General features: G+C 45.2%; 1 protein-coding gene across 1 annotated transcript in view; it reads right to left on the reverse strand.

Moving 5' to 3' along the window:
* LOC139252377 (cytosol aminopeptidase-like) overlaps positions 1 to 13643 on the reverse strand; it is a gene marked incomplete at its 5' end in the record, with an annotated part of 45482 nt that overhangs the window by 11037 nt on the left and 20802 nt on the right. The window contains 3 exons of the mRNA XM_070873362.1: positions 7809 to 7918; positions 12070 to 12149; positions 12848 to 12950. Of these exons, the coding sequence (XP_070729463.1) occupies positions 7809 to 7918; positions 12070 to 12149; positions 12848 to 12950 (293 nt within the window). The remainder of the gene's footprint in view (positions 1 to 7808; positions 7919 to 12069; positions 12150 to 12847; positions 12951 to 13643) is intronic.

A 13643-nucleotide genomic window follows, 5' to 3' on the forward strand; every position in this document is an offset into this window, starting at 1 on the left:
ATTTGGCCATTTTTAAAGAGCTTTGTGAGAGAACTTTTAGAGTGCTGTTGAGAACTTTAATTCTCAGGGGAAAAATCACGAGCTGTAATATGCAATGCGGCTCAAGGACCAAGAATTTCTCACAAGAGGAAATGGAGACACTAGTTACTGTAATTGAGGCCAGATGGCACGAGCTGGATACCAGTAGAGGTCACATAAAAGTTTCACCAAAAGAAATGAAGAAACACTGGAACCAACTTGCAAAAGATTACTGTGCAATGGTGACCACCCCGAGGTCTGGAGGCCAGTGCAAAAAGTGGCAGGACCTTGGTCAAGTAGTTAGTGTAAGTAATATTTTCATTTATTCACTAGAATTGTAATTGTAAACGTGACCATCTGTATGTCCCACCCAGCAGAAAGACACCCTCTCTAAAAAGTTCTATTTTCATCTTTGCAGAGGAAGGTGGCACACAACAAAAGAGAGAGAACTCGAACAGGAGGCGGCCCAGCAAATCGGCACCCACTGAAACACTTGAAAAACAGGGTTCGCTGCTTTGATGGGTTCTGTCCGGAGAAAAGCAACCATCACTGCACAAGCTGGGCCCACACTCGAGGGAGAGGGCAAGTCCTGCAAATTCCACCTCCTGGCTTTGCTAAAAGTCAAGTCCTGCACGGGCTAGCCATGCTTCGGTTTCTGGGGATGTCTCCATCAGCTACGCTTCGGTTGATGCAATGTGCTATCATTCATCGTGGTCCTTCAAATGAGCCTGCTGCTTGCGCTGTGTGAGCCTACTCGTGCCACCTTCCCCCCTCCTCTGCTGCTAACCATTTGTCTCTTCAGTTATATTTTGCAGAATTTAAGGCCAACCTGATGAGCCTGAAGATGATTTCAGAAGATTCAGACGCGGACGAGCCTGAAGAGGAGAACATCTTCCAATCCCACCTTCCAGACCAAGAGCATGGGGGTGAGGGGGAGGGGGGAGGATAAAGCCCTCAATGTTGTACTCACTCTGGAGCAGGTGCAGGCGCCGCCCATTGAGGTGCTAGCCCCTTTCCTGAGTGGTACGAGTGTTGGGACATTCCATGGTTTTGCATAGTCCGAGGCTGCGGGTTCCAGTGGGGTGCAGCGAGCCACACCCAGGATGAGGAGGGGCAGGAGAGCTCGACCGCGTTCTCCTGAGGTGCAAGATGCAACAGATGTGGTTCAGATGATGACAATGAGTGCAGAGAGCATTTACCTTACGCGATCAGTCCTGGACACCATCAATGGGGTGGGTGATGAGGTATTGGGACAGTCGAGAAAAGTAACAACACTCTCACGAGAAATGGGAACACTGTCGGTGCACATGAGGGAGGGAGGGTCGCAGGTAGCAGATACATTGTTAGTGAACATGAGGGAGGGAATGTCGCGGGTAACTGATACACTGTTGGTGAATATGAGGGAGGGAATGTTGCAGGTAGTTGAGACACTGTCAGGGCACATGAGGGAGGGAATGTCGGAGATAGCTGCTGCTAGAAGGGTACATGCCAGACCACTCGGTCATTGATGGAATCAACAGCCACTCCCACGCCAATCCCCAGGCCAGCCTCTGAAGAGGCCCAAGCCGGGCCTTCCACATTATTGCCTGCCCACGCACCCCCATCAAGAAGTACGCATTGCCCGAGATGCTTGAAAGGATAAGCTTGGTACCAACCCGAGAAACGCTGCGCCACCGCCTGCGGGCAGGGGTGAAGTCACCAAGACCAAGGGCAGCGGGCGGTCTTCGAATAAGGTGGCGGAGAGAATGGTGCAGTCTTTATTTGCTGCTATTGTTGTTATTATTGTTGTTACTATTGTAACTGTTCTTAAATTAAACGTTTTCTGTAAGTGATGTAAATTTACAAGTTTAAAAGTTTGTAAGTGATCTTAACTGAAAACTTAAAAGTGTGATACAAGAATATTGTTATTAGTTAAGTACAAACAAGTGTTAAACATTTGAATAAAATATATTTTAAATTATAACTGAATCATTTCCATTATTTGTTCCATTATTAACACAACTTTTTGAACTAAAGAAGAATTATTTCCATTATTTGTTCCATTAACACAACAACATTATGGAACAGGTCCAAACAGTAAACATGGTCCATTTGGAATAGTTGCCGCTGTACCTTCAGGCAGCAAAGCATTCACAAATGAGCTGCTGCCAGAAGGCTCGAGCATTCGTTAAAGCCCGACCTCCTCCGTCATTGTGCTCCGAGTTCAGGTAGTTGTATGGCTTCCTCGTTCTCATCAGCAGCCACGCTCACCTCAGGTGGGTCTTCGACTACCAGTTGCTGCCTCATGATGGCTAAGTTACGCAGCATGCAGCACATAACAGTGAACTGACCGGCAATCTCAGGGGAGTATTGCAAGTAGCCTCCAGAATGGCCCAGGCATCAGAAATGCTGCTTCAAGATGCCAATGGTCCTCTATTATGCTGCGCATCGCAATATAGAAATATAGAAAATAGACGCACCAATAGGCCATTCGGCTCTTCGAGCCTGCACCACCACTTAATGTGATCATGGCTGATCATGCACTTCAGTACGCCATTCCTGCTTTCTCTCCTTACCCCTTTGATCCCTTTAGCCATAAGGGCCACATCGAACTCCTTTTGAATATATCGAACGAACTTCTGTGGTAGGGAATTTCACATGCTCACAACTCTGAGTGAAGAGGTTTCTCCTCATCTCGGTCCTAAATGGCTTACCCTTATCCTTAGACTGTGACCCCTGGTTCTAGACTTCCCCAACATCGAGAACATTCTTCCTGCATTTAACCTGTCCAATCACGTCAGAATTTTATATGTTTCTTTGAGATCTGAAGAGATAGCAAAGTTTCTGTTTAAAGAATGGACTCAGTCGAGAATATTTTGTGGATTTTATGGGGTCACCCTGCGCAGATATGTGAAAAAGCTGGTTTTGTTAAAACTCCAGAGACCGCATGGCAGTTAGCTCGGACAAAAGAACTGTCAGTCATCCATTGACAAAAGAGCTGTCAGCCAGGAAGGGGAGGGGCCATTCAAAGCCACTCTAATATGCAAAAGTACTTCTCACCTCCATCTCAAAAGAAGAGCAGAACAATGAACCCACTAGCCTGGCCAGCCATAGAGGAGCCGGGTTTTTCCCAACACAAAGACTGAGAGAGATGCCCAGATTAAGGGCCATCAGCCAAATACACACGGGTTGGATGGCCCATCACTGATCAAGTACCCGTGCTTAGAAACAAAGGGATTTTAAAGATTGGCGGGAAAGATAGGGGTAGCAAGACTCCCAGAGGTCTTTCCACTTTATTTTTAGCTTGGAGCTTGGAGTGAAGCTTGGAGCTTGCAGCTTGTATCTAGAGAGATCTCTCTCTCCATCTTGCTCCATCAAGATCGATGTACCAGAGGAAGTGGCCACAGTACCACAGAAGAAGCCACCGAGACTGAAGACCAGGCAGTGACTTCCCACAGCTGAGCTGAGAAAGGAAACTGGCTGCGTGTGGTGGTGAGCATGGTTGAGAGTGTCTCAAGCCAGTAACCAGATATCCCAGGCGAGCTGGGTAAGGGCTCAGGGTTTTCTCAGAAGTGAAGCTTTACAGGGCTATTCTGAGGAGGGTAATTCGTTGGTAGGGGTAGAGTTAGAATCCACCAGGGAATTACTGCATGTTACTAGGTCTCATTTCTGTACTGTATGTATGTTGTTTGTAACCTGGATTTTATTCTCCACAGAGACAGTGATTTCGTTTAGTAGTGCATGTTTTAAATAGTGTATGTTAGACCAAATAAATATAAGTACGATTTTTCACCGAAGCATTCCTGTCCGTGACTCATTTAATTTACACTCCGAATAATAATTCCCGAGTCTAGAACTTTCGTAAGGCGGGGGCGAATCGAACCGTCCGTCTAGCAATTGGGCTAGAATCAAAACCGTTTACAGATCCCCCCTCATTCTTCTAAATTCCATTGAATACAAGCCTAGTCGATCCAGTCTTTCTTCATATGTCAATCCTGTCATCCCGGGCTTCAGTCTGGTGAACTTTCGCTGTATTCCCTCATTAGCAAGATTGCCCTTCCTTAGATTAGGAGACCAAAACTGTACACAATATCCAAGGTGTAGCCTCACCAAGGCCCTGTACAACTGTAAGAGGACCTTCCTGCTCCGATACTCAAATCCTCTCGCTATGATGGCCAACATGCCATTTGCCTTCTTCACCATCTGCTATACCTGTATGCCAACTTTCAATGACTGATGTACCATGACACCCAGGTCTCGTTGCACCTCCCCTTTTACAAATCTGTCACCATTCAGATAATAATCTGCCTCAAATTTATCTACATTATACCACATCTGCCATGTATTTGCCCAAGCACCTAACCTATCCCAAGTCACCCTGCAGCCTCTTAGCATCTTCCTCACAGCTCACACTGCCACCCAGCTTAGTGTCATCTGCAAACTTGGAGATATTGCATTCAATTCCTTCGTCTAAATCATTAATGTATATTGTAAATAGCTGGGGTCCCAACATTGAACCTTGCGGTACTCCACTAGTCACTGCCTGCCATTCTGAAAAGGACCCGGTTATTCCTACTCTTTGCTTCCTATTTGCCAACCAGTTCTCTAGCCACGTCAATATATTACCCCCAATACCATGTGCTTTAATTTTGCACACTAATCTCTTGTGTGGGACCTTGTCAAAAGCCTTTTGAAAATCTAAATACACCACATCCACTGGCTCCCCCTTATCCACTCTACTAGTTACGTACTCAAAAAATTCTAGAAGATTTGTCAAGCATTATTTCCCTTTCATAAATTCATGCTGACTTGGACTGATCCTGTCACTGCTTTCCAAATGCGCTGCTATTACATCTTTAATAATTGATTTCAACATTTTCCCCACCACTGATGTCAGGCTGAAGGTCTGTAATTCCCTGTTTTCTCTCCCTCCTTTTTTTAAAAAGTGGGGTTACATTAGCTATCCTCCAGTCCATAGGAACTGATCCAGAGTCTATAGAATGTTGGAAAATGACCACCAATGCATTCACTATTTCTAGGACCACTTTCTTAAGGATGCAGTCTATCAGGCCCTGGGGATTTATCGGCCATCAATCCATCAATTTTCCGAACACAATTTGCTGACTAATAAAGATTTCCTTTAGTTCCTCCTTCTCGCTAGACCCTCGGTTCCCTAGTATTTCCGGCAGGTTATTTGTGTCTTCCTTAGTGAAGACAGAACCAAAGTATTTGTTCAATTGTCTGCCATTTCTTTGTTCCCCATTATAAATTCACCAAATTCTGACTGTAAGGGACCGACATTTGTCTTCACTAATCTTTTTCTCTTCACGTATCTGTAGAAGCTCTTGCAGTCAGTTTTTATGTTCCTTGCAAGCTTACTCTCATATTCTATTTTTCCCCTCCTAATTAAACCTTTTGTCCTCCTCTGCTGAATTCTAAATTTCTCCCAGTCCTCAAGTTTGCTGCTTTTTTTGACTAATTTATATGCCTCTTCCTTGGATTTAATACTATCCCTAATTTCCCTTGTAAGCCACGGTTGAGCCATCTTCCCCTTTTTATTTTTATGCCAGACAGGGATGTACAATTATTGAAGTTCATCCATGTGATCTTTAAATGTCTGCCATTGCCTATCTACCATCAACCCTTTAAGTATCATTCGCTAGTCTATCCTAGCTAAATCACGTCTCATACCATCGAAGTTACCATTCTTTAAGTTCCGGACTCTAGTCTCTGAACTAACTGTGTCACTCTCCATTCTAATGAAGAATTCTACCATATTATGGTCACTCTTCCCCAAGGGGCCTCGCACAACAAGATTGCTAATTAATCCTCTCTCATTACAAAACACCCAGTCTAGGATGGCCAGCTCTCTAATTGATTCCTCAACATATTGGTCTAGAAAACCGTCCCTTATGCGACATGTTGTATTCCCGCTCAGCTTCCGTTCGGGTTACGCGCAGGGGCTTCATGAGCCAGGTGGCGGGGCCGTACCCCTTGTCTCCCAGCAGCCAGCTCTGCCCTTCTGGCTGCTGCTGAAACGTGGCAGATATAGCGCTCTCGTGTAGGATGACTGCATCATGGGTGCTCCCATGGTATCATGCATCAACTGCCATGATGCTGTGCATGTCGTCACAGACGAGCTGCACAAACACGGAGTCGAAGCCTTTTCTGTTCCTGTACATCTCGGAAACCTCCAAAGGTGCTCGCAAGGCGATGTGGGTGCAGTCAATGCAGCCCTGTATCTTTGGGAACCCAGCAATCCTGGAGAAGCCCACAGCCCTGTCACGCCTTGCCTCGGTGGTCATGGGGAACTTCATGTAGTCATTCCTCTTGGCATATAGTGCAGCAGTCACCTGCCGAATGCAGATATGTGTTGCATGTTGAGAAATGGCGCACACATCCCCAGTTGTGGCCTGCAATGATCCAGATGCATAAAATGAAAGTGCAGCTGTAACCTTTGCTTCAACTGACAAAGCAGTCCTCCTGATGCTTCTCGGGCGCAGGTCTGCTTTTATTAACTCACAGATCTTGTTACAACTTCTTTGCAGAAATGCAGCCTTCTCACACAGTCTGCATCACTGAGGTTCAGGTATGAACGCCTGCCTCGATATACCCGATGTGGGTAAGGCCTCCTGCCCATCATCCTACGTGCTCTGAGGTTCTTCATGTGATGATGTCTAATCAATCTTCTCCTCTGCAGCACCATCACCCAGAAAGCTTGCACCAGGCATTGTCAATATTGCCTCCATAATTAAATTGTAACTTTGCAAGGAGGTCAAAACAGCAGGACAAAGCACTCAACCTTCTTTCCTCTCTCTCTATTCCCAAGATCGACGCCCTAGTATGGACCACACCCTGGTCTGCACATGCGCTTAGAACGGGAAGCTCAGTATTAAGTGAAGACATTTGGGGCAACGAAGTTTAATGCAATTCTTTAATTTTTGATATTTTTCAAAGTACCACCCCACCACCGACCGAACGGCTCCTCACCGGGCTCGAGGGCCAGCCAGCAAATCGCTCCCTCGCCCAGACATAGGGGCTCAACGTCCACCAACCCCACCGCCCCACCGCCCCCCCCGCCCACCCACCCCACCCCCTCCCCCCCAACCCAACTGGGCTTCTTTTGAAGCTGCTGTATAGTAGATGGGTTCTCATCCCTTCAGTTCGGCTTCCACCCCCCCACCCTCTTTTGAAGCTGAGCCCCGAGCCCGTGTCTGGGCGAGGAAGCGATTCTGCCGGCCGACTTTCGGTGGTGGCGTGGTACTTTGAAAAAAATCAAAAATTAAAGAATTGCATTAGACTTCCATTTTCTCCCTTTTGGCTTCATGATGCATATTCTTTGTCTTCTTGACTCCCTCCAAAACTTCACCTAAAAACAATGGTGTCTTTCTGCGCTGATTTTTTAATGTGTGCTGGTTTTTCTTAAGTGCCCAGAAGGTTTTGTAGGAGTGGTCACATACACCGTCCTAGGAAAAATGTAAGTTGGCCAAACTTGCTTAAATGTGAAAAACTGGCGCAGACATCAGGTTACACCCCCATGACACAAATAAACACTAACTTAAAAAAATCGTACCAAACTGAGTTACACTGGCGTAGAAACTTTGGGGAAACTTGGATATTTTAATTAACACCAAAAAATGCGGCACACGTCAAATAAAAAACAGCGCAGATAACTGGGGAAAATTGAGCCCGAAGTCTCGTGCTTACTCGAAAGTGTTGTTGTGAACCAGAGGAGAAAGGAGATTGCTTAACAATGTAATATGAAATAAAGTGAGAATTGTTTCGATTTAAGGGCATGATACTGTATTCACCTGTATTTGCCGATGTTATTCAGGTCTGCTAGTTGCGATTCTGTGATCTGTCTGGTGTAATGCTGGAAGAGTGGCATCCTCCACACTCTATCTCCAGTCACAACACTAGCCTAAACAAGAACAGTACATGCTCAGCATTATCCATTATGGTTAAAAATGCACCATCCAAAACTGAAAAGGACATTAATTAAACCTAAATTCTCAATGAAAAAACATTCTATTCATATTACTAGTGCTACACTTTAAAAGATAACAAGGTGAATAAACTATCAGCACAAATTTTAATGATTTTCAAGCTACTCCACACATTGCTAATTAGACCATGCATTGTTACTAATAAAAGCACCAATTGTTTAGAATCTGAGTGCGGTAAATTATTTAAAAATAGATGTGTTTTTGAGCCACCGTGCTTATGAAGGACTTGAATGGAAGATGGGGCTGGATATAAAAATTGCCCTTTCTTGTTACAATATTATGGCCCTATAATATAGTCGAACATCAACTTACAAAATAAATTAGGGTATTTAGTTTTAAATACACTTTTGATTGCAGTTCTGCAATTGATTGATTGCAAGATTGATGACGACTTGTTATTCCCAAATTCCTGCTGATGTTACTATATCACTGTACGGTACAAGCGGTGATAGAAGCTGGTTGGTCAAGTTAACAGACTCACTATGCTGTTGGTTCGTTGTTCTTTCTGAAAATTCATGGTGGCTAACCAGGAGGGAGAATCAAGGCTACAGTACTTGAGCAGTGCCGACTCACTCTATCTCTAAGCTGTCCTGGTCTGCAGTTCTGTTTCATCCCTCGCCTCATTCTTAACCAAAAACTTTTTTCCTTCCTTTCAGGTGTCAAGGATTGTAAACTTCAACAACTCTTGGACACCAACTCCCCTCCGGAACCTTCTTCCCCTACACTTCCCTCTGATCCCATCCCTTCTTCCAATCTCACCCCCTGCAGTATTTTCACTATCCCCTCTGACCTTCCTCTCTCTGACCCCGAACGATCAGTCCTCAGCAAAGGCCTGAGCTTCATCCCTTTACGCTCCCACCTCAATGAATTTTGAGCTCGGCACGATACTGAGCTCTTTTTCCGCCGCCTTCGCCTCGGTGCCCACTTCTGCAGCCAGGAGTCTTTCCCCCCCCCCTTCTCCCATTTTCAGAATTCTCGCTCTACCTGGACCCCTCCCCCTCTGGCCTTTAATCCTCTCCAGACCTCTTCATTGCAAACTGCCAATGGGACATTGGCTGTCTCAATTTCTCTGCTCCCCTCACTCACTCCAACCTATCTCCCTCTGAACTTGCAGCACTCCGCTCTCTCAGATCCAACCCCGACTTTGTCATTAAACCTACGCTCCCAGCATTCCTAAGGGACCACTCCCTCTGCGACACCCTGGTCCATTCCACAGTCACCCCCAGCACCCCCTCCCCTTCCCATGGCACCTTCCCTTGCAAGCGAAGTAAGAGAGGAAATAGCAGAGGCTTTGACCATCATGTTCCAGTCCTCTTTGGATCTGGGCATGGTGCTGGAGGATTGGAGGACAGCTAATGTAGTACCCTTGTTTAAGAAGGGAGAAAGGGATAGGCCGAGTAATTACAGGCCTGTCAGCCTAACCTCAGTGATGGGAAAATTATTGGAAAAAGTCCTGAAAGACGGGATAAATCAGCATTTGCAAAGGCAAGGATTAATTAGGGTCAGCATGGATTTGTTAAGAGAAGATTGTGCCTGACTAACCTGATTGAATTTTTTGAGGAGGTAACCAAGAGGGCCGATGAGGGTAGTGCGTACGATGTAGTATATATGGACTTTAGCAAAGTTTTTGATAAGGTCCCACATGGTAGACTGGTCATGAAGGTTAAAGCCCATGAAATACAGGGCAAAGTGTCAAGTTGGATCCAAAATTGGTTTGGAGGTAGGAAGCAAAGGGTAATGATTGATGGATGGTTTTGTGACTGGAAGGATATTTCTAGTGGGGTTCTGCAGAGCTCAGTACTGGGACCCTTGTTTTTTGTAGTATATATCAACGATTTAGATTTGAATTTAGGGAGTATGATTAAGAAGTTTGCAGACAACACTAAAATTGGCTGTGTGGTTAATAATGGAGAGGAAAGTCATGGACTGCAGGAGGATATCAATCTACTGGTCAGGTGGGCAGAGCAGTAGCAAATGGAATTTAATTCAGAGAAGTATGAGGTGATGCACTTTGGGAGGGCTAATAAGAAAAGGGTATACACATTAAGCGGTAGGCCACTTAATAGTGTAGATGAACAAAGGAACCTTGGAATGCTTGTCCACAGATCTCTGAAAGTAGCAGGCCAGGTGGATAAGGTGGTTAAGAAGGTATATGGAATGCTTGCCTTTATTGGCCGAGGCATAGAATATAAGAGCAGGGAGGTTATGCTTAAAGTGTATAATACGTTGGTTAGGCCACAGCTGGAGTATTGCGTGCAATCTGGTCGCCGTATTATAGGAAGGACGAGATTGCATTAGAGAGGGTGCAGAGGAGATTTACTAGGATGCTGTCTGGAGTGGAGAATCTTAGTTATGAGGACAGATTGGATAGGCTGGGTTTGTTCTCATTGGAACAGAGGAGGTTGAGAGGAGACCTCATTGAGGTGTACAAATTATTGAGGGGCCTGGACATAGTGGATAGTAAGGGTCTATTTCCATTGGTGGAGGGATCTATTATGAGGGGGCATAGTTTTAAGGTGCAAGGTTTAGAGGGGATTTGACGGGGGCTTCTTTACGCAGAGGGTTGTGGGGATCTGGAACTCGCTGCCTGGAAGAGTGGTGGATGCAGAAACCCTCACCACTTTTAAGAGATGGTTGGATGGGCACTTAAAGTGCAGCAACCTGCAGGGTTATGGAGATGGTCATTGGGATTAGACTGGATGACCTTTTGTTGGACGGAGCAGATATAATGGCAAGTACTACAGGGAATAGAATACGGCCAGGGTGATCTCCTGGACTAGTTTTGATCGCCTGGATGAGTCGGAGAGGAATTTTCCCAGATTTTTTCTCCCTAAATTGGCCTGTTTTTTAAATCTGGCTTTTGCTTCTCCCAGGAGATCACATGGCTCCGGTTGGGGTGGAGTGTAGAATGTTTTAGTATAAGGGGTGTCACAGTTGTGGTGAGGCGGATTGGTTGGGCTGGGTGCTCTTTGCTTTTCCATCATTGTTCATAGGTTTATATGTAACCTTTAGGGCTGCTGGCCAGGGGCCGTGTGGCTCTTTGTCAGCTGGCATGAACTCGATGGGCCGGAATGGCTGTCTCCTGCGCTGTAAATTTCTATGTTTTTAAGCGCAGGAGATGCAACACCTGCTCTTTTACCTCCACTCTTCCCATTATCCAGGGCCCCAAATACTCCTTCCAGGTGAAACAGCAATTTACATGTACTTCTTTCAATTTAGTATACTGTATTCGCTGCTCACGATGGTCTCCTCTACATTGGGGAGACCAAACGCAGATTGGGTGACCGCTTTGCGGAGCACCTCCGTTCAGTCTGTAAGCATGACCCTGAGCTTCCGGTTGCCTGTCACTTTAATTCCTCGCTCCACTCCAAAATTTCCGTCCTCGGCCTCCTACACTGTTTCAATAAAGCCCAACGCAAGCTCGAGGAACAGCACCTCATCTTTCATTCAGGCACTTTACAGTCTTCTGGACTCAACATCAAATTCAACAATTTCAGATAACCTCTGCCCATTTTTGGCTCCCTCCCCCCACCCCCCACCCCCGCAATCTTGTGTTTTTTTTCTCTTTGTCTCCAATGGCAGCTGGTCATTATTCCGTCATTAACACCCTATCGAGACTAACCTTTTTCTAACTCCTGGCATTACCATTTGAATTCGGCCCATCATCCCTTTGTCTTGCTAATCTCACCTACCTTCCACCCTATTACAGACCTTCCCTTCTGTTCTTTCTTCCCCTCCCCCTTTCAGTGCCCCTTAAGAATCTGTTCTTTTCAAACGTTTGCCAGTTCTGACAAAGGGTCATCGACCCGAAACGTGAACTGCTTTTTTTTCTCCACAGATGCTGCCTGACTCGCTGAGATTGCCAGCATTTTCTGTTTTTACTACCGTACTGTAGCTCTATCTCAGACCTATACTTCCTTCAAGCCTGGTTTTCTCGCACAAGTGTAGAATCGCAGAATTAGCCCACAGCTCCATTTATTTTTTTTGAAGTGCTTTAAAATAGAAATTAGATTTTACAAATAAATCGGCAATCTTTTACATACAACACTGCATAAACTATTCTTACTTGTCTGAGGTGCCCCCACAACCAGTCAGAGTTGGTGAAAACTCCAGTAGCTGCTGATCCCAGAGCAACATCGATTGCACCTGTTAAAATAGCTCAAATCAAATCGCTGCAGTTCAAATTTTTAAAAACGTATTAATGATTACATTTCAGTCTGACTACCAAAATCTTACGTAAGGCATAATCAACAACTTCTCTGCTATCACAATTGTATATATTACAATATTGTAGTGGTTATGTTACTGGACCAGACAGAGGTCTGGACTAATGATCCAGAGTACGAGAGTTCAAATCCCACCATGGCATGTTGAGAATTTGAATTGAGTTTTTAAAATCTAGAAATTAAAAAAAAACTGGTTTCAGTAAAAGACCATGATGCTGTCAGATTGTTGTAAAAATCCAACAGGTTCATTAATGTCCTTTAGGGAAGGAAACCTGTTGACCTAGTCTGGCCTATATTCCAGTCCCACACGGTTACTCAGTTACATCAAACCACTACAAAGAATATCACAGGGACGACAGGGGTTCAAAAAGGCCCAGCACCACCGCCCACATCACAATCATTTTTTTAAAATTCTGAATTAAATGTTTTGCTTTGAACACATTTCAAAAGTTGTCAAGCAAAGGAGTTCTAATGTCAAATTGGCACAATGATGCAGTTGTAGTTGGGATGACTTTCTCAGCACTTTAATTCCTAAAGAAATTGGCAGATATTGCATAGTTGTCATCACATGCACTTACTGACTTTGTGCAGGATCAAAGAAAGTTAGCTTTACAATACCTGTTAAAGTTGCTGCATTTACAACTGCTTTGGGGTTAAAGTTGTGTGCATAGCACAGGGCATCAGCGAGTATCAAACGGCCTTCAGCATCGGTGTTATCCACCTTAAAAATAGAGAATTCAAGCAGAGAGGACTTAGAAAACTTCACTGAAATAAGATCCGTAACCAGAATCCCAACATGTAAAATAATTGAACACTTAAGATTCTGGTTCAAATCAATTACTTCTGATGGTTTCAAAAATAATCTATTTGAAAACACAAACCCACCAACCCCACTCCCAAGATCAAGCTTCAGTCTTCAATCCCATCAGTTACTAGCTCCAGTAGTGGATAAGGTAGCATAGTGGCTTTGGGCTCAAAATTGGCCCCTGCAGATTTTTGCCGCACTCACTGGAGTTGCGCCGCTTTTGTAGGATGAAAAGGACTCTGAAAAAATGTCCTCCGATTCTGGTCGCTGTGTTGTCTCTTCCAGGGCTTGGCGCGGCGTGGTCAGTCAATTGGGGGCTGGAGCTAGGGCCCTGCGCCAGAAACAGTGCCGGCAGCTCTCCACATGTGCATTACAGTGTGCGCGCACGTGCAGTAGCTCCTGCCTCCAGCCTCTCGGTGTGCATGCTGCAGCGTGGGACCCATGCGTTCCGCCCCTAGCCCAGGCCGAGTGGCCGATTGCACAGGCCAGCCCGTTGCAGGAGAAAATGCTTCGTTCGGACCGGACATCGAGATCGTGTGGCTGCAATAGCGTGTTGTTTATAATTTATAATTAAGTTTATAATTAAGTACGTAACTCTATAATTATTGC

This window comes from Pristiophorus japonicus, unplaced genomic scaffold, assembly GCF_044704955.1.
Source record: "Pristiophorus japonicus isolate sPriJap1 unplaced genomic scaffold, sPriJap1.hap1 HAP1_SCAFFOLD_461, whole genome shotgun sequence".
NCBI classification, from domain to species: Eukaryota; Metazoa; Chordata; class Chondrichthyes; family Pristiophoridae; genus Pristiophorus; species Pristiophorus japonicus.